This window comes from Sesamum indicum, linkage group LG3 (genome assembly GCF_000512975.1).
Source record: "Sesamum indicum cultivar Zhongzhi No. 13 linkage group LG3, S_indicum_v1.0, whole genome shotgun sequence".
In the NCBI taxonomy this organism is placed as follows: Eukaryota; Viridiplantae; Streptophyta; class Magnoliopsida; order Lamiales; family Pedaliaceae; genus Sesamum; species Sesamum indicum.
The window spans coordinates 2,125,173-2,145,823 of NC_026147.1; the positions used below are offsets into that span (position 1 = coordinate 2,125,173).

The 20,651-nt window shown below is 34.4% G+C and overlaps 3 protein-coding genes across 3 annotated transcripts; 2 read left to right on the forward strand and 1 right to left on the reverse strand.

Moving 5' to 3' along the window:
- LOC105157021 (probable WRKY transcription factor 72) lies at positions 479–3,802 on the forward strand. Its single transcript, XM_011073315.2, has 6 exons — positions 479–693; positions 827–919; positions 1,500–1,586; positions 1,724–2,272; positions 2,375–2,488; positions 2,576–3,802. The coding sequence occupies exons 1-6, from the start codon at positions 574–576 to the stop codon at positions 3,506–3,508; spliced, it is 1,896 nt and encodes a 631-aa protein (XP_011071617.1). The 5' UTR covers positions 479–573; the 3' UTR covers positions 3,509–3,802.
- LOC105157022 lies at positions 7,540–10,571 on the forward strand. Its single transcript, XM_011073316.2, has 6 exons — positions 7,540–7,682; positions 7,874–7,982; positions 8,707–9,064; positions 9,452–9,932; positions 10,033–10,085; positions 10,236–10,571. The coding sequence occupies exons 1-6, from the start codon at positions 7,643–7,645 to the stop codon at positions 10,275–10,277; spliced, it is 1,083 nt and encodes a 360-aa protein (XP_011071618.1). The 5' UTR covers positions 7,540–7,642; the 3' UTR covers positions 10,278–10,571.
- LOC105157023 (ubiquitin-conjugating enzyme E2 2) lies at positions 15,525–19,514 on the reverse strand. The gene is made up of 6 exons (XM_011073317.2): positions 19,360–19,514; positions 18,719–18,852; positions 18,565–18,590; positions 18,041–18,130; positions 17,857–17,945; positions 15,525–15,919 (listed from the first exon to the last, which is right to left on the reverse strand). The coding sequence occupies exons 2-6, from the start codon at positions 18,841–18,843 to the stop codon at positions 15,791–15,793; spliced, it is 459 nt and encodes a 152-aa protein (XP_011071619.1). The 5' UTR covers positions 18,844–18,852; positions 19,360–19,514; the 3' UTR covers positions 15,525–15,790.

Here is a 20,651-nt window from a genome sequence, read left to right on the forward strand (position 1 = left end):
TCCATCCAAGAATTTTTAATTACGGTATAATATATATGTATATGTACTACCTATACATATATATGATATAGGTATGTAGACGTGTAGGTATATATGTGTATCTGTAAGCCTATACATGGTGGAGGAGAAGCGGCTTTTACGGCTCAAACCTCTCTGTCATTGTGTGTATATGTGTGTGTATTTTATTTATTATTTATACATATATACATGTTGTCTCAAAGACTTAAACGTTGAAGTTGAATTCTTCAAGTTGTGTACTTTAAATGTATTTATGAGTATGACAGTGAATGTGTTATTTTAATAGGAAAATATATACTCTATATCTATATCTATATCTATATCTATATATATATATATATATAAATATTTGTGTACATGTAGGGGTATGAGTTTAGAGTTTTATTGGGGCATTGACATTTTTGTGTGAGTGTGTGGTGGATGAAGCCCTTTTGTCTGGATTAGTTTAATTAGAAGTCAAACACTGCTGCATGCCTCCCTTTATAAACAACAAGACTATTGCTCTTCAGATCACACAAAATTCAGACACAAGAGAGAGAGAGAGAAAGAGAGAACATGGAGACTTCTCTGCATAAATCTGATGGGGGAGCTGGTCCAGTCAAGGAGGAGAACAAAGCTTCCGAGTCGTCTTCGATGGGCGACCAAGAAAGTTGTGGGGAGGAGATCGTTCTTCAGGTACTTCAGTTTTTGTGGAGCTAAAAGTTTAAATTGTTAGAAACCGAAAATGGGCCGTTCTTGATAATTAACTTGTTCGTATATTCATCATCGGTCAGCGAGTCGTCTAAATTTATTGTTATTAATCCCACAGGTTGGAGCTCCGAAAAGAGGACATGATCAAGATGAGGGGGTGAAGGCAGCAGCATCTCCAGATCAGAAGACTTTATTAAACTCTAACAAGCAGGTAAGAGTTAAGACAAGATGATGTTTTCTGTTGCGATCATCGATCTGCTGTTGATATTTCATGCATGAATTGTTATACGTCTTGCCTTAAATTCTCGCAGAAAAATATTGCGATTTTATAAGAAACGAATTAGTTAATTTCGTTGTTTTTGAATCTTGGTAATGAAATATAAGTCTATGGTTGTAATAGATCATATATACAGACAATTCTCGCCGTTGATTAATTCAATCCCTACGGCAAGAGGGCTGCTGCCAAGAATGCGAAAGATGTGTATGTTTAAATGTGTTTTCAAAGTCGTATGTAGTTGTGTGTAAAGCTATGTATGTATGTATGTATGAAGGTAGCTATAGCAGCCCTTTTACACCATTGACCATTTATTAATAAAGACAGAGATGTATTCCAACTTGTTATAAAGTTCAATTTGGCAGTTGGAGTATATATATAGATAGGGTCTATTTATATCTACTTTTTTAAATTCTTTTATTGAACTATCGAGTTAGTAATAATTTCATTTCTTACAGGCTAAGATTAATTAGTAGTAATAGGACGATTTGAGGTTCTAACAGAAGTTTCCTGACAGGGTACTCTCACCATAACAAAGATGCCGGAGAGATCATCACCTGAATCTGAATCAAGATTATCATCCTCATCTGCCAAAAGACAACTGGTTACTTTACTCTCTCTCTCTCTCTCTCTCTCTCTCTCTCTCTCAATATATATATATATATAGATAGATAGATAGTTTATGACAAAACATCAAGATTTAGGGGTAGTTTCTTACTTTACATGTATATATGGTTGCAGGTGGATGATCGGATTGAGTCAACGAGAGCGGAAATGGATGAAGTTATGGAGGAAAATCAGAGGCTCAAGATGTACTTAGACCAGATTCTGAAGGATTATAGAACCCTACAAATGCAATACCGAGACGTTATTGAACAAGAAGCCAAGAAAGCTCCGAATGTTGAATCAACTCATCGTGAACACGATACGGATGGACCTGATCAACTTTTTGCTCTCAGCCTAGGAATAAGTTCATCATCAAGTGAGAGAGTGAAAGACGAACCTCGTAAGACATTGATGAACGAGGATGTCTTGGAAGGAGGAGATAAAGAAGGGACATTGACATTGGGACTTGATTGCAAATTTGAAGCGCCTAAAAAGTTACTGACGGAACCTTCTCCGAACCCTAGCCCTGAAAATAGCTTGGAAGATGCGAAGGAGGAGGCAGGTGAGACGTGGCAGCCTAAAACCATAAAGAGTGTGAGAGATGGTGGAGACGATGAGATCTCACAACAGAACCCCGCCAAACGGGCTAGGGTTTCTGTTAGAGTCAGATGCGATACGCCAACAGTAAGATCATTTTTGTTTTGTTTAATTATACTCAAGTATAAATTATACGTAAGCGGAAGGCATAGGGCTAAGTAATTTTGTTTTCGTGTCGTATCAATCTAGATGAATGATGGATGTCAATGGAGGAAATATGGGCAGAAGATTGCCAAGGGAAATCCATGCCCTCGAGCGTACTATCGTTGCACTGTTGCACCATCCTGTCCTGTTAGAAAACAGGTACAACCTAAAATTCATCTTCTTAGTAATCTTTCACTTAATTTATATGTAATTAAGACATATAATCTGTTGTCTTGTGACTTGAAGGTGCAAAGATGTGCAGAGGACATGTCGATCTTGATAACGACATACGAAGGGACACACAATCATCCACTTCCAATCTCGGCCACAGCTATGGCCTCCACCACTTCTGCAGCTGCCTCCATGCTAATCTCCGGTTCATCAACCTCGGGAACTGGGCTAAGCTCGTCATCCACCATCACTGCGACCACCGGGAGCCTCAACGGGCTAAATTTCTACATGTCCGACAATTCAAGATCAAAGCCCTTTTACCTACCAAATTCATCAATCTCATCCTCCCCATCATTCCCAACCATCACTCTTGATCTCACTTCCAGCTCTTCCTCCTCATCATCTCATTCAAGCACCCGACTAGGCAATTTTCCTCCAAGATACTCGACCACAAACCTCAACTTCAGCTCCTTGGAATCAAACCCTCTCCCGATTTCTTGGAGCAATGGGATGCTTAGTTATGGACCCCAACCATTCAACAAGAACCAAAATGCAACAAATTCCCTAAGCTTCGGACCGCAATCCCATGAAACCCTTTACCAATCCTTCTTGCAAAAGGCGATCCCAAACCCTAGCCAACAATCTCTAGCACCAGACACCATTGCAGCTGCAACTAAAGTAATTACATCCGACCCAAGTTTCCAATCTGCATTGGCAGCTGCCCTTACATCGATAATTGGCTCAGGAGGTGCCAGTTTAGGAAACCAAAACATCGGTGAAAAACCAACTCAAAGTAGTGCCATGGTCAGTCATGAACCTTTCCCTATACTATCTAGCTTTCCATCAACTTCAAATGCAAACAAATGCGCAACAAGCTTTCTGAACAAGTCGCCCTCCTCAACCAGCTCTCAACCCGGTGGATTGATGCTTCTTTCGCCTCCGTTTCCCTTTTCCAACTCGAAGAGTAAGCCTAACTCACCAGGCGACAGCAGGGATCACATCGTTTGATTTGTCAATTTTTCAGGTTAACTACGATGAATTTTGTTTAGTCGGATTTGTATCATGATGCAAATTGTGCATGGTGTTATTATTATTGTTTTTCAACTATTTATTGGGTATAGGAGAATGATGCAAGATGAAGAAAATTGTGCATATAGATGGTGACTGATGGTGAAGAAAATTGAATAATGTTCACCAACTTTAGTTTGTTTCTTTTTAGGTCTTATTCTTAATTTCACGTATGACCAAACTCTGTCAACAAATGTGGATAAACATGTATAATTTTGACAGCGCGAATACCAACTATTTTGTTGTATAGTTCATATATATCAAAGGTTCTTTATCTTTTTCTAATTGTTGATCAAGACTGCTATATAGGAATCAATATTAATGATGTATTTAACCTAATAGTTAAGGTTGAGGTCCCGTGAATAAGTTGGAGATCATGAATTCGAGTCCCCCAAATTTATGGGTTCTTGTCTCATTTAATGCGATTTATTAACAATAAGGAGTTATTTATTGATCGAATTGATATATTTATCATTAATTAATACTAATATAATATGTAATTACATTAAAAAAAAAAAAAAGATTGCTAAAGGTATGTTTTTAGGGGAAACAACATTTTTTAATCCTACATGTTAGGCCCATGTCGCTTTAGGTCCCATTCATTATGGAATTAGAATTTTTAGTTTCACAACTTATAAAAATTAACCCTTTTGGTGCTCACGTACTTTTTCATATACAATTTAATGATGTAAGTCACATATCTAGCACATTGCAATTAAATATTTTTTGTTAGAGGAAAAATTGGGCTTTTTTCAATAGTAGCATATAAGTGCTTCATTTGGCCTACTTGATTCAATTGTGTGAGACATGATTCTTTTGTGTTGCTTCTACATGGCTTCAACTTATAGAAACATGGAAAGAATATGGTTCAATTTTTGTGAGAGAAGAAAGAAATCACTATATTTTTTGCCATATTTTTTTTCAAAATTTAATTTTCCCCCACAAATGTACGTAGTTATATTTTTTCTCCACAAATGATTTCAAGCTGAAAAACAAACTAATTCCCTCTCCACCCAAAAATACTTAGAAATCACGGGCTAGGCAAGTGTGCTACACCGTTAAATTGTAGACAAAAAAGTAGATGATGACGAAAACTACTACTTTTTGTAAGTTACAGGACTAAAAGTGTTAATCCCATCATAAATAGGACCAAAAATAAAATGGACCTAACTTATGAGATCAAAAATGTTATTTCCCTTATGTTTTTATTAGATTGTAGAAAAATATATACCAAAATATCAAAATCTAAAAAGTAAAATGTATACTGAAAAGAATATTTACGAATACAATGCAAAATTTCGAATCAAAAGAAAAGAACACAATAACAATCTATTCGTTTAATTTATATTCAAATTTAATAGTACAACTATAATATTCAATGTCCAAATAAATACATATAGGGAATTGAATTGAAGTTCTGCCATCGAGCATCGACCATCAACTTACACCTAAGAAACAAAACAAAAAAAAATAGAAATTATAAAACAAACGACAAATAAAACTATAAAAGTGCATGAAAAAAATCACTACTTACGACTTACGTAATACACAACATCATAACCCGATAATGGTTGGCTCTGCGCCCATATTTGATACAACACCTACAAGAAAAAGATTATTCATCATTAATAAAATAATAACTGAAAGATATATGTGAATAAACTAATATTTGCAATAAATATTAAATTAAACTATACTTTTTAGCTAAGCCCTGCCTAATAGCTTACTGATCAAATTTCGAATAAGATTCTCTAACATGAACATCCCTGATTACACTCTGGCAGAAACTAGTTATTGTCTGATTTGATGCAACAAAAGCGTTATCTAGATTCTATTTTCATGATTTCAGGTGATTATTCATTGTAGAAACTTCCATTCTTGGATGATCAGCAGCATAATTTCATTCACAATACTTACGTTTAGCTCTAGGGTTTTCCTCGCTATCAGTATAAGCAATGAAGAGGTCTAAACTTTTGATATTTTGCACGTTTCTTTCCTCTTTAGCCTTTGTGATTGTGATTCTTGTGGTTGTGGAGGTGTATTTGAAATTCCTTCATCCTCCAATCTGATTTCATCCTCCAATGTTTCGCTTTCTATTTGAAATTTGAATACATTATAAATAATAAATAGAAAGCAACAATTTATCATGCAAGTGGAATGCAACAAATGAGCAAAATAGTTTCTTGAACAGTCTTTCATACTGATGAGGATTACCTTTATTTCTGCCAAAAAGACAAAAAAAAAAACCCTTCATTAAGGGTAAAATAGACATTACGCAAGATCCACGTACAAGGTCACAGGTCGGGTCATTGGAGCCCCCTCTTCCCCAGCGACTTGACCCGTAAACTGACCCGAGGTAATAGGATGAATTGTACACCACTCAATTAAATCCAAGGAATGCCCAGATTGTAACACGTGCCTCACCTACAGTGTAAAGTTGTGCCCTATAAATACTCAGATACAAATCATTTAAGGTAACCAGCATTAATTACTTTAGATCGTTCACCTTCTAATCACACTTCAAAAAGTAGATAGGAGACAAAAGAGCAAAAGATGGGGGGACACCTGGAACTACGGGTCCTCCCAAGATGAAGGAAGGGGGAAACCTCCTGAGACAAAACAAGAACTTCCTACTCTGAAAAGGAGTTAGGGGACACTCCTCCTCCTTAGAGTGAGCGAGACTGAATGATGCATATGAACAAAGAAATTCGGCCCAAGAAAGAATAAAAAGCCCTTAATAGCCCAGTAGGGACCATAACACTAAGAGGAAGGAAGATGCCTAGTGTATTTATGGAAGCAGCCCAAGAGAATGACCTAGTAAGGGGGTCGGCCTAAGACCATGCTTAAATATCTCCCTATGTGGCATACTCTTGGCTCGCAAAATATACCCCGTAAGCACGCAATTAAGGAGAGGACCTCTCAAAGCCTTGGACTCCTTGACCAAAAAGACTCTTTAGTGTGCAGGAGTCCTCACTAGTGAAGGACTCCCTCAACAACTAGAAGTCCTCACAGATGAAAGATCTCCCCTAGCTTAGATATAAGTCTTCAAAAAGTAGACCTAGCAGCAGATAAGAACAGATTCAAGACTTATCCAAACGACCTTCACCCTTTTTATCTAGAAATTAAGGAACCGTGAAGACTCTCATTGCAGGAAGACATCTCTATATAAATATAGGTTTGGTCACCAAGCAAGGAACAACTTCTATACTCTGGAATATTGTTGTCAATTTTTACTTTGCATTCCAATTGCACTCTCAACACGAATTCTCTCACGAATTTGAAATCATATTTCGATTTCTCATTATGATTTACTTTTTACGGTCATTTTCTCTTAAAACGAATACTAACTTGAGCTTCAAAGTGCTAACTGTTGTTTTATAGGTTCATTTCTCAAGTCCTTTTACTTATTGGCCCGAGTTCACAACCAAAGTCGAAGCTTATTGACCCATATTGTCTTCGCACGCATCATATATATTTACAAAAATATATTAATATGACATCATGAACAATTCAAAATCAATGAAAAAAAATATAATTATTAACTCTATTAAAATAAAACTACATATTTTTATTTTTACATGAAGATTAATACGAAATAATAAACACATTCTCACACTAGATACCAAGAAACAAAACCCAAAAGAAATAAAAAAATTTAATCCATTTTATTTTTATTTTCATTTTCTTATGATAAGTCCAAATAAAACTAAAAATGAAAAATCAGTTGCTGGAAAATCTTTTTGTTTATATATATATAAATTATCTTAGACCAAAATAGTAATAATAATTTGAAATTTTGAAATTCAAATGCGAGCGTCTAATGGTGGATCCCACAAAAAAGCCGTTCTTCGCATAATTCGCTTTCTTTCTCATTTTATTTCTTTATTTTTTAGTTTTTGAAATTATTAATGCTTTGGTTCTTTTCCCGCCCATTAACGCTACGGCTTTCCCATATATAAACACAAACCAGCACTTTCCTTTCTTCTATTTCTCCCCAACTCTCCATCATCATCAATTTCACAACTCTCTCTCTTTGTGTTGTCGGTTTTTATTAAGAAGAAAAATCTCATTGCTATGGAGGATTCTGCAGCCAAGGATCAGTCCTCTGCCGCTGGTAATCTTCTGGAAGATTTTGATTCCTTTTTAGGTGTTTAATGGTTGAAGTTGTTGTGTGGTTGATTATAGTGGCTATGAAACTAATCCTCGAAAGTGCATCTGCTATGAGGTCGAGTGTAACAGTGTTTTTCATTTTGGAGTGTTTGATTTTATTTAACCTTTTTTTTTTTTGTTTAATTTTGAGAGCAGGAAGATCAACTTCAAGGCTTCTTCGGTATCCGCTCCGATCTGCAACGAGGTCCAGGGAAGAGACGCCGCCGATTGCTGACTCATCAAACACCGACTCTGCCACTAAAAGGTTTGTATGAGTGAGTTTTGGACTTTTTAAGTTGGTAGTTTGCTCGAACCTATGGTTTTGTTCTTGTGTTTGTCTTTATTGTCTGAACTAACGAGAATTGTTAGTCAGCGCTTCCTTTAACGTGGGTTTGAATTGAGGAAGAAGACAAGATTGGAAAAAAGTAAATCCGTTTTAAAATAATTTTCGCACTTTTTGGTGGCCTGTTGTATCTTTGGAAATTTTTTGCGTCATCTTCGTTTCGTGGTGTACTTTCTGCTGATTCAATTGACAGTACTGTATTCAATGAAGAACAGAATTTATTATTTCTGAAGCCTTAACTTGTATCAGGTGCAACTACAATTGTGATCGATAAAATGTATGGAGAAACAAGTATAAACCTCTTTGTAATTCTGTAAAATTTAAGGAATGGATGTTTCGTTGAGTATCAGTATGTCAACACAATAAACTCAAGGCGGAAAACCAACACTTTTATTCCTTTCTACATAGAGCCCCCAAATTCAAACATGTGACTTGAACTCTTCTTTCTCTTAATTGGATGTACCCTATATTTATTAATATATGTAAAATTTCCTTACTGCAACTGATTTACTAATGATGCAAGCTTCTTTTGCAAATTTCATGGAGGTTGGCTGTGTTTCTTTCTTTTGAGATGCTAGTTGTTTATTACTTGCTTATTGATGGATCCATCTGGTTTGTCTTTTCCTTTCTCTTGATGTTTGTCCAGGGGAAGGCCTGCATCTACTGTGAGTAAAAGTGTGGGAATTCTTGATCTCTCTGGCAAGGAGAAGTCTGCCAAGCCCCCAAGACGACTCTCTGTTCCTTCCAAGTCAAATGCCACCCCTGCTCCAAAATCTTTCGGCAATATCACCCCTATTTCCGAGGCTAGAACAAAGCGCTCTGCTGGTAACCAGGGAAAAAGTGATACACCTCTTTCTGATGTGTCAAGGTCATCTAATCGAAAAAAATTCAGTGTTCTTTCATCAGCCTCTTACTGGTTGTCTCAGATTAAGCTCTCTGAATCGGCTACTAAGCACTCAATCTCACTTGGTTTCTTTAAGCTTGCTTTGGAGGCTGGATGTGAGGTATGGAAGAAATACTTGCGCCACACAATGAATTCATTGCCACCCAATGAATCCATATTCCAACAGAAAATATCAATTTCTGGACCTTGCATTACAGTGTTAAATAGCTTCAGAAAATTAAGCATGCACATTCAGAAAACTGAACTTTTTTTTTTGCTTTACTACGCTAGTTTTCACCATTGCTGTGTTTAATCATGCTGACTACATGCTAGCACTGCCACCTTGGCCTGTGTAAAACCCCCAATCGCAGCAACTGAAGCTTTTTTTGTTTTTTTTTAGTGACCTTTTTTACTAACACGCATGATTCCACAGCTAGTTAAATGCATAGATTGGTTATTGGAATATTGCCCTCCAGAAATTTTTACTTATGATTTTCAAAATGTGCAGCCCATACAGAGGATGAGCGATGAATTAAAATCATATGTGCTTCGTCACAACCTTTCTGAATTTGGTGAATCTTTGAAAGAGCTGTTCGAGAGCTATAAGATCAGTGAAAACTTTGAGCAATCAGAGGGATCTGAGACCTTTTCTCAAGTGCCTGCTGAAGGCAATCAGTTATCTGATGATGATGTTAATAGCTCCTCTTCTTCTATAACAAATGCTGAGAAGCTGATGCCAAAGTCATTGGACGTAAATGCTGCTGAAATTCACCAAATGAAGAAAGAAAATGATGGAAGCACTCAGAAAAATAATTCTGTGAAGAAGACTAGAATATCAGTGCCCAAGAATGCAGTGATCTCAAAGTCTGGGTCTGAAGTTAGGGGCCGCAGTATCCAAAAGAAACCCCAAAAATCGATGAAGCAAGAATCAGGCCAAGCTAACAACAGGGTAAAGAAGCAGGGACAGAAATCTGCAGCTCGTGCTGAAGGTGACTCCACCACTGATTCTTAAAGAAAATAGTATATTGCTCTTTGAAATTAGTCCTTGATAACTCATGTTGGCAGTTGGCTGTTCTGTTACTGCTGCAGGTCCTGTTACCTCTGCACCAGAGGAAGCTCTTGAAGAAAACAAAGAAAACATGGTGAGTAAATTGTTGAGATGTGAATTCATTTCTTAGATTCATGCAATTCTGTTTACTTTATCTCCCGACTTCAGAAAAATCACAAAGCAATAACTGTACATCTCTATTCATATTTCAAACTTGTAATTTTGCAATGTTTCATTGTCTTAGACCACACCGCAGATGGAGGAGACTGCTTCCACCGAAGTCTAGACAAATGAATATCCTCATATCTACCCATAACAACTGGTGTTGGTTTGTCTACATCATATTAAGTTGTTTCTTTCAATTGTATAGGAGGCTGCAGAATAGTAAGGTGAGCAGCAAGCCTGCATACTGGTGTGGTGTGTTAAACTTGTGATTTTCAATTCCTTCCAATTTTTCATTGGTTTTAAGTGCGAGCCTGTGTGTAGCAGTTATACACTCATTTTGTCATTTCCAATTGTACCTAATAGAAAGTTGGGAAGTCACTTTTTGTCTTATTGCATTGGTTTCTTGAAATCATGTTGGGAAGTGAGTTTTCTCTTTACTCATGCAGCTTGCCAACGTCCCAGTACTAACTAGTTTCTTACAAATAGTCCCCTTGACATTAACCCAAGATTGAATTCTAGGAATTTGATTTCATTCTGTATCATCTCAAAGTAGCATGATAATAGTGTTCTCTATTACTGTCATAAAATCTATTTAATGAAATTAAAAACCAGTTGTACTAGTGGGATGAGGAGATTTGATGTTCTTTGAAGGGGTTACTTATATTTGGCTCCTCATGTTTGTTGGAGATAAGAATGATAATCTAATTTTTTTAATAGTTGAACAAAAGAAGCCCAAAGATACTTATCCCAGTGGATAAAATGCACACTAGTTGTAGCAGAGTGAGAGTTTCACAACTTTAATTCATATGGAATTCTGTCTCTCAGCGCACAATAAGGAATTCTTTGTTGTTTTGGTGAATCAACAGTTTAATTAGGTTCAAACTATCCCAACTCAAGAAATCCATTCTACCTCTACGGCCAAAGACAGATATTTCTCAATTTGATCATTGTAATTCCATAAGGGCTCGTGTACTTTGAATTATTAGGCTTGATATCCCAACTAATCATGCACAATTTTCTATTTACTTGAAATTTGTTCAGCCCGTGATAATGGCAAATGACCCATTATGGAAAGTGATTAGAGGGTGACTGCAGAAGGTGGGTTTGAAATCAGTCCCACTTGTGGAGTTTTATTATTTTTTGGGTGCCATTTTGGCCTTAAATTGTCCCTAATTATGGCGAAAACCACCAAATTGCCGGCCAACAAAATTTATTAATTCTGACGCATTTGACTAATGGGTTCCCTTTGTTCTGGCCATGGGAAGATGGAGGGATGGCGGTGTTAAGGGCTGAGGTGCGGTGGTGGAGTTGAGGAAGTTGTTGGGCGGGAGCAGCAGGGAGGGAGTTGGTGGTGTTGGGAGGGGTGGGGCAATTTATATTTTATTATTATTTATTATGAGATATATATTCTTCTTAATACTAGCCGTAGTTTAAAACTATCGAAGTGTTTTTATGATGGTTAAAATTTATAATTTCGATATTTGCTAATATCATGAAAAATATCTATTCAAAAATTACTTATTTTTATGGTTATTAAGAATACAAGTTCTGTAATAAATAGATGTACACTTCAACAAATGTTTTAACATTTAAATTTAAATATTTGATAAATATTATCTTTTCAAACACAAAAAGTGAAAACCATCATAAAAGAAAGCCCATACTTAATTTACATAAATCTATTATATATCGTTCTCTTGCGTATGCTTATTAATCGTCTATAAATAATTTTTAAAAGTTGTTATTAAGTTCAAAAGTATAAGGGTTATTTATTTTTTTATTGTTAAAAAAAATTATATTAATATAATTATTTTTAATATACTAATAATAATATGTCGAGTCGTGATTTAAAATCACAACTCGACATTAAAAGAAATTTTTTTTAATAAAATTGTCAAATCGTGATCACAAGTCACGACTTCGACATTTTCTTTTTTTTTTAATTTTGTTTAATTAAATTTTGTATAAATTAATTATATAAAATTAATTTTTAACAACATATTAAAGTCTAAAGAATTATAATATTAAAATTGTATTAATTTAAAAAATTACAATTAAGTGTACAAATGTAATAGTGTATATTTTTGTACAATTTGTAAAAAATACAATGAAGTATACAATTATTTTTGGCAACCCGATAACGGCACATCTGATTGCGTAGAAGAATTTCTTTGTTGGGCTTGTTGCCTTGCGACCAATCCATCTCGTCGTGAATACGTGTTGTTTGATTTCTACCAGGGCGCGAAGAGATGCGAATAGTAGTGTCGTGGACCAAATCAAATCTCGGTACATCCCAATAATCTTCGGAATGCAGAGGTTCAAATGACTTGGAATATGTATTTTAATAAGTCATTATATCGTAATAATCCTTCACCATTGATGCAACATTAATCATTTATGCAGCGCATACCTTTGAGCGTGACTGCAAGGAATACCAAATTGAGTCCATTTGCCGCAAGAACATTCTCGGTTCGCAATTTTGACAACATGGGTATTGGCTCCATATCCACTGTGACGTCTTGTAACAACTGAGGCGGACTGTTGGAATTGATGGTATTTGGTGACGGTATGCTCAACAGAATTTTGATGCAATGTGTAAACATCTTATGTAACAAATCCATGCATAGTTGGTTGTTGGCCAACATTACAGAACTTTTCTCTAACCTTTCACGAAAATAATGGGCACTTCGCTGAAACGTCATCTTATCAGTTGCTGACAACAGTAGGTGGCTAGCCCCTTTCAATACTCCATTTATGCATTCCGACATATTTGTCGTCAGAATTCCGCATCGTCATCCACCATCATGAGATGTTGTTCATTTTTTCTTGTTGATCCTGTCTAAATATTGAAATGCGTTAGGTTCTGGCTCTTTATCTCTTCCATAATGCGATTGAATTTCCTGATCTGATAATCAGAGCCAGCTCTCCAGCAAAGATCCTTCAACACAATATTTTTGTGTTGAGTGTTGAAATTGGAACACACATGCCTCAAGCAATACTGGTGCACGCCGTTAGGTGGCATAAAATCCAGACATTCACGTACAGCTTTGGTGATACCAGCATGGCGGTCAGAAATAAGGCAGATACCACGTTGCCCCCGTATAATGTGTCTACTCAATTGTTTAAGAAATCACTTCCAAGATAAATATGATTCTTCATCGACAATTGCAAAAGCAAGATGGAGTACCTGTTGATTTCCATCCATGGCAGCAACAATCTATATTTTGTACTTGTACTTTGTGTATAAATAGGTCTCATCTATACTGATAAGTTTGCGACAGTGTTGGAACCCTTCAATACACGGCTTGAACACCAAGAAGACATATTCTATCACATATGCACCGATTTATAGGTCGTGGGCTTTGTGTTGCCATTCAACAATTGTTCCTAAATTATATTTTTGGAGAGCAAACAAGATTAATTCACTCCTCCCAGACGAAATATTTTGGGTTAAAATTACTAAAAATTTGAGAGATGGTCATGAAGATTTAACAATTTTGGATTACTAAAAATTTTTCATTGGGTATTTTTTAAAATAAACTAATTATATAATACTTTTTAAGCCACATTTGGTTAGAAAATTAGACGCAAAATATGCTTATTTGATATTTTTTACATTGCATATTTTAATTAATAAGAAATTGAGAATATATACAATAAAAATTATATTGTATATAGTCGTGTCAGTGCTATATTGTGCTCTAATTTTTTTAAATTTCACAACACCGTATCCGTATCGTATTGTATCCTTATCACCATGCTTGTGTCCATTCATCACAGGTAACTATATTAATAAAACTATAACATATAATATAAACAACAAATAGAAGATCTTTTGATTATTCAAACTTATACATTAATATCTTATTCAATTATATTAGAGATTATTAAAATATTATATAATGTACACAATAATTACAGGTCAAATGCTCGAAATACATTTTAGTCTAACTTACTATAAAAAGTGTTCCCCTTACATAATAATTGATTTAATTGATTCTCATTTTTCTTTTAATGTACGTATGATACTCTTCAAATTAATTGATTCACATTTAATTAATTTTTATTTGTCATTTAACCTATTTGGATATGTAAAGTAATGTAACTAATTCTTATTTGTATCTATGTTAGAAAAATTTTCAACATTAAATTATTTTAATTTTTGTGATTTTTTCTAGTCATTTCATGTTATATGAAGGGGAAAATCTAGTAAGTGTAATATATTATATACAAAAATATTTTATGGGTAATTTTTCTAGTCATTTCATGTTATATGAAGGGGAAAATCTAGTAAGTGTAATATAATATATACAAAAATCTTTTATGGGTAAATAAGTATAATATAAAAAAGTATTAGTAGGAGTAAATATGAATAATGTGAAAAATAATTAATAAATGTAAATATGTGTAATGCAAAAAGTAGTTAATAGAAATTAATAAGTATATTATTTTATATTTTTATCCTTTAAAAAATAATATTATAAATTTAATTTAGTACAATTAAAAAAAGGAAACCTTTTCGGTGATTCATACTTTTATAAATAATATAAATTATTATATATTAAATATAAATTTTTATGGAGATGAATGAGGTGGTGATGTGAAAAATACAATTTTATCCTAGGGCAACATTGTCAATTTCATAAATAACTAAAAAATAAATATAATATAAAATTATTACACAATAATTATTAAATATTTCACACAAGGCAAATAAGATACTAAATTATAATTCCACCAAATATCCCTACATCAATTATAAATCATCTAACCCTCTTTAATCCCATCTACATAACAAGGTTTCAACCCATAGCATTCACATGTACTACATCCATATAAATTTACAAGCTATGTCCTTTATGAGGACATTAAAATGGATTGAAAAAAAAGATCCAAACAATAATTGATCATCCTCGTGTTGGATTCGAGATAAGCATGTACACAATGTTTTCAGAATTGGATCGAGAAATCATTCAAGAATTGAATGATTTTGACCAGTTCTAGACAGACTTGACATGTCCTTACCGATTCTGATCGAGTCAATTGGAATCGGTTTTATTCGTATTATTAGGGTCGGACGCATGATCAATTCCTACTGAGACCGGTTGAACCAGCCAGTCTGGTTTGGATCTAAGAACACTGCATGCACATGTAGTAGCAAGCAACCTGCTATCTACCACGTGTTATATTACTTCCCTGCACCCATGGAGAAATAGAACTGACTAATCCTCGGTCTCGACCCGTTCAAGCCCAACTATGATTCTGCTTTGGACCTAAAGCTTAGGAATTCTATCGCAATTGACATCCAGGCCAAGAATAAATTTAAACCTCAGTTGCTGCAGAATGAGATTTTCACTCTTTATGGCACTGACTGAATGTAGCACAAATTTTATTACCACACAAGTATACCTGAAATCTGAAGAATCCTCCTAACAAGCATGGTCTCAAGCAGTAACTTCATTAAACTTCCAAATGAAATAAAACTCCAATTTACATGATACAAACCAACAGTCTTACATCTTAATGGGACTGAAACATAAGTGGCATAACGTACGTTGGCGAGGGGCAAATTTCAGTTGGAATAGGATTCCAAGTGCCTGCATTGATTTGCCCACAAAGTATTCACCCACAGGATCAGTCGGCTGTCCAGCTTTGCTCCACAATTTCCCTGACTCTGCGATTATATTCTCGCTTGTTCTCACTGAACATCCGAGCAGCTTCTGAATTTGCAGGGGAATTTGGATTCGGGTCACACAGCAATGACTGTGACAGTGACAACAATGCCAAGTTAACAAATAGAGATAGTGCACATATATGGAAACATCATGGAGGAGTTGGATGAACAACATCATCCAACTTTAAAATGATATATGCCACTCTTGTCTTTCGATTTTCTAAGACAACATACCCAACCTGTTATGGAGGCATTAATATCTTCTCTAAGCCATCAAGAATTTCATTCTACCCACAGAAAATCTGTTCATGGTTATAAGGTTTTATGACCTTTGAATGGGTATACATGATTTGCCAACAAAACTTGCCAAAAATTGCAGCAATTTGGTGAACGCCCCTGTTTACACTTTCTTTCCACAAAATTTAAAATAATCAATTAAAAAACACAATTATTTGAAGCCTCATTCTTTCTTGCTCCCTAGTGATATCACAATATGTCCAATCTATATCACATTATTGGTTGGCTACCCTCTTGCTGCGAGGTGCTCTGTGCACACTCCAGAATTAGGCGGGAGCGTCACCTTGCTCTAATATTTTACATCTTGCAATTTCAACATGGGAGTGCTTCAGATATGGTAGAGATTGCTAAGAGTTTACAGCTAGGATTTCCCTGTATTAATTTAACTTATATAATTAAGGTTGACTATTGATTTTTAGTTTAAATCATCTCATGTTAAAATACGTAACTAAAATGTAAGTTAAACTCAAAACCTGCGGCATGATGAAGAAAAGATTAGTCTGACAATTTAACCTACGGAATTTGTGAAGTTGGAAGTTAATAATCACAAAATATTATAATAGATGCTCTAAGCTGCTCTATCCATCAAAAAATTAAAATTTTGCCTGCTCTAATGTTTCGCTCCCACTAATAGCTGCACCAACAGATCCTTCAGAAAATGCCCAAGGATAGTGGAGATGCTAGACTGGAAAGATTCTGTATCAGAAGGCTAGTCTTTTGATAATGTAGTAGACCGCACATACTATTCATGTTATGAGACAAATCCCTGCTAGTGATTTAGCCTGAAAGATCTAAAGAAGGAGATTACGATTTCATGGAAGAATCACAAGCCTAAACTAATCATGGTTGTTGTGCTGCTGTGCTGATCGTACTTCTAAAGAGGAGGAAGTTCTATAGTTTTATGCATTCAATACGCACAATCAGAACATTACCTACTGCTGTAGCTGGATCATTTATGATTATGTTTTTATCTCTATGTTTGAAAAGAAAGTAAGATAATTTGAAATCACACTTAAAGGAGGCTATTCACAGAATATTATGCACCAGTTGTATGAACATTTCCATTTCCAAGTGATTTACATGATCGCGAGGAGGGAAGACCATCTGTACACCTCCAAAGGACAATCTCAATCTACACATGCATGCACAGCTAAAAGAGCATGGATGATATTCTATGTGTTTGGATGATTTTAGATCATAGGACAACTACAGTAAGCTAAATATGGAAGTACTTTCAAGAATGTCCAAAACCACCATGAAGATGTATTCTTTTATTTACAAGTCACTTGTACGATCGTTCACAAGTACCCTTAATCCAGCAGCCCATTCATATACTTCCATTGTGATTTCCAGAAGGCTATTTTTTCATAAAATAAATGAAGTATTACCATTTACACTCTGCCGATACATAACTACTTGCAAAGTAGCATCATACAGGTTAAGAATACGCATCCAAAGAACTGTCTTTACCCTCTACCAGTGATCGCACAAGATATTAGATTAAGAAGTCGTGGACTTCCTGTATTATAGAATCACAGCTTACTGAAAACTCAGACTTAAAACTAGAGCAACCAAAGTAGCTGCGACAACATAACAAATGCAACTATTATAATAAACTCCCACCAAAATTTCAATTTCAATCTAGATATTAACAATCTACATTTCTCATTCTAGATCGCACAGAAGTCCGAAAAAATCCACATGTTTACTTCAGAAGATAGCACTGTACCTGAATAGATGTAAGTATGGCTGCAACATCATATATGGGACTCCACTGATTTTGCAGGATATCCAAACATATACTTCCATCAGCATAAACTGATAAAAATTTTACATTTCAAAATTTGGCCAGCATATGTGGGTAAAATAACAAATATAATAAATTTAACCTTTTATTTTTTCCATTGACTTACTATTTGGATGGAACATTCGAGAAACAAATCGAACAGTTGGTGGCTTGTTTGGATAATCTTCTGTAAACTGAAGTGTCAGTTTGAACGTACCTGTCACACTCAAGAGCATAGGCCATGACTTTCAAGTTGCCGGGTATGAATAATGAATAAGATGAAAGTCTAAATATCAAAGCAAGAAAAGATATTCAACAGATTGTATAAACCGAAAAACAGATGGCTTTTCCTAGATTTCACACCCTTTCCTTGTCTAGGAATTCTATGTTGCCAATAATCACCTGATGATCCTAAAGCTGCATCTGTAGTTAAATGGAGCAATATGCAACTTTCATATATTATATGATAAATGAGGAAAATCAACCGTACATAATTTACCATAGAAAGGGTATAATCAGCAAGCAGATTTCAATCGACAGGAGCAACAAAGGGTAATATTGAGATACATAAGCAAAACAGCGGTATGCAAGAGTAATACACCAAAAACAAAGCAAAATATTTAGATTTCAAAAGAGTCTAGATTGACTCACCTCCATCCCATGGTGTATCATCAGGACTGCAATCCACACGAGAAAAGAAACCGTAAAACATCTTATCCCACTATATCTAAAAAACCGAGCATTTAAGTGCAATAAATCAGAAAAGACCCAGCTCAATATTGATAAAAAAAAGTCATGTACGAACCCAAATATAACCGCATTCCAGAGCATAATGTTGTTGTCTTGGGGTGCACCGCTAATACCGGCAGGAGGGTCCTGTTGCAATCTCTTGAAGTCCCTCATCAGTCTCTTCCTAGCTGGAGTTGACATCTCAAATGCCTACAGATCAACAATTTACCACATGAATTAGCAGAAATGACATCCAAAATAATTTAATTACTAAAACTTCCAGTTTGATTCAATTTACAATCCAAAATAAAGACGATTCACAGAAAGCAGTTCAGCTTGCCATGTTTAACAAGAATTTCATTTACCGAAAACCCAATTCTAAAACTAAATCAACAACAGTACTCCAAAAACTAAGATTAGGATTATCTAGGGTACACAACTCCTGTCTCTCCGAACAATAATTAGCTCCAAAGAAGGGAAAAGAAAACAATCAGCCAAATTAACCATCCAATTAATTTTTAAATCAAAACCCATAATTGCTCATATGCTAACAGTAAAACCCGCGGCTCAAAAAAAAAAAGGCAACCCAATCAAGATTCTGAATCATTTCAGTCCTCGGAGGATCTGCCCAATATTCATTAATCCAAGTAAACCCCACATACAAACCATCCATTCGTAGCTAAAATTCATAGATACAGAGATGACCATTCAATTTACCTGAGGGGACTTTTCAGTGAAGTCCTCTCACAGAAGGGGTTGAGAGCCTGCGAAGTGAGGAGAAGGGGAAATGAATTTGCTTGCTGATTGCTATACAAGTATTTTTCTTTTGTTTGTTTCTTCTTTTTTTCCTTTCGGTAGGTGAATTTTACATAGTCCCCCTCAAATACAAGGTTAGTATCACTTTAACCCTTAAATTATCAAAATGTACACTTTGCCCCTAAAGTTATGGAAATACACACTTTGCCCCTTTAATTAAGAAAAAATATTTAATTTGTTCTCCAATTTTCACCTCTATTTTCAATATTTAGGGGAAGAATTAAGATAGTGACAATTTGAAATATTATGTGCATTTATAGTAATATAAATTATTACTTGAATTAGAAATTGTAAAATGATATCAAATGTGTTTGGGGTCTACTTATCAGCTTTCTCGAATATCTTATCACATGTTTGAGAGCTTATAAAATATTTGGTAATTTTTTCAGAGTATGGGCTTGTAAGATTAAAAAATAAGATGTCGGGAGCTTATAAATTTTTTTTTTAAAAAAAAAGTAAATAGTTTCTAATTTATTTTCAAAATCTTAATAGACTCTGTCAAATTTTTATCGTACTAATTAAAAAATTATCGTTATTAAAATCTTCTAAGTTCATTTTATTCAAACGCTTCAAGATCTTATTTTAAAATAGGATCTAATATCTATAAATTCTAAAAACATTTGATAAGATATTTAAGTTTAGAAATTATTTTAAATAAATTTAGCCAAACATCCTATTATTTATGTATAAACAAAATATTTATGTTGATAATATTTATAAATATTCATAAAGTAATTATCAATGATTGATATTGTAGGCATCTCTTCTCTAAAAAAAGGTTGTTAAATTTCTTAAAAAAGTGTTGTCTAGCAATATAAATATATTCTATCTATTATTTGTTTTAGGTAAAGCTATTAATATGTTTTAATTTTTTTTATTTTTTTACTAGAAGTAATAATTATTTAAAATGACTACAGATGATAATTGAAAATAACGCTAATTTTACTAATAAAGTATTATTATGTGGTAAAAAATTTATAAAATTATGTTTTTATATATATGGTCTGTCTAGTTTAATGTTACTAATTGCAAATAAAAATTTAAGTACTGGTATTTTTCAGTATTCAAAAAGATGGAAAATAGTGTTCAAAAATGATATTTTCTTAATTAGAGTGGCTAAAATGTATATTTTTATAGTTTTAGCTGATGGAGCAAATGAAATTCATCAGGTTAAGTTTTTTTTTTTTTTCCTT

Coding starts and splice junctions, on each gene's coding strand:
- LOC105157023 (XM_011073317.2), bottom strand. CDS start 18,843: ATGTCAACTCCAGCTAGGAAGAGACTGATGAGGGACTTCAAGAGATTG. Junction 18,591..18,718: donor TGGAATGCGGTTATATTTGG/GTTCGTACATGA, acceptor TGTGGATTGCAG/TCCTGATGATACACCATGGG. Junction 18,131..18,564: donor TGATACACCATGGGATGGAG/GTGAGTCAATCT, acceptor TGAGTGTGACAG/GTACGTTCAAACTGACACTT.
- LOC105157022 (XM_011073316.2), top strand. CDS start 7,643: ATGGAGGATTCTGCAGCCAAGGATCAGTCCTCTGCCGCTG. Junction 9,065..9,451: donor CTTTGGAGGCTGGATGTGAG/GTATGGAAGAAA, acceptor CAAAATGTGCAG/CCCATACAGAGGATGAGCGA. Junction 10,086..10,235: donor AAGAAAACAAAGAAAACATG/GTGAGTAAATTG, acceptor TCATTGTCTTAG/ACCACACCGCAGATGGAGGA.
- LOC105157021 (XM_011073315.2), top strand. CDS start 574: ATGGAGACTTCTCTGCATAAATCTGATGGGGGAGCTGGTCCAGTCAAG. Junction 2,273..2,374: donor TCAGATGCGATACGCCAACA/GTAAGATCATTT, acceptor GTATCAATCTAG/ATGAATGATGGATGTCAATG. Junction 2,489..2,575: donor CCTGTCCTGTTAGAAAACAG/GTACAACCTAAA, acceptor TGTGACTTGAAG/GTGCAAAGATGTGCAGAGGA.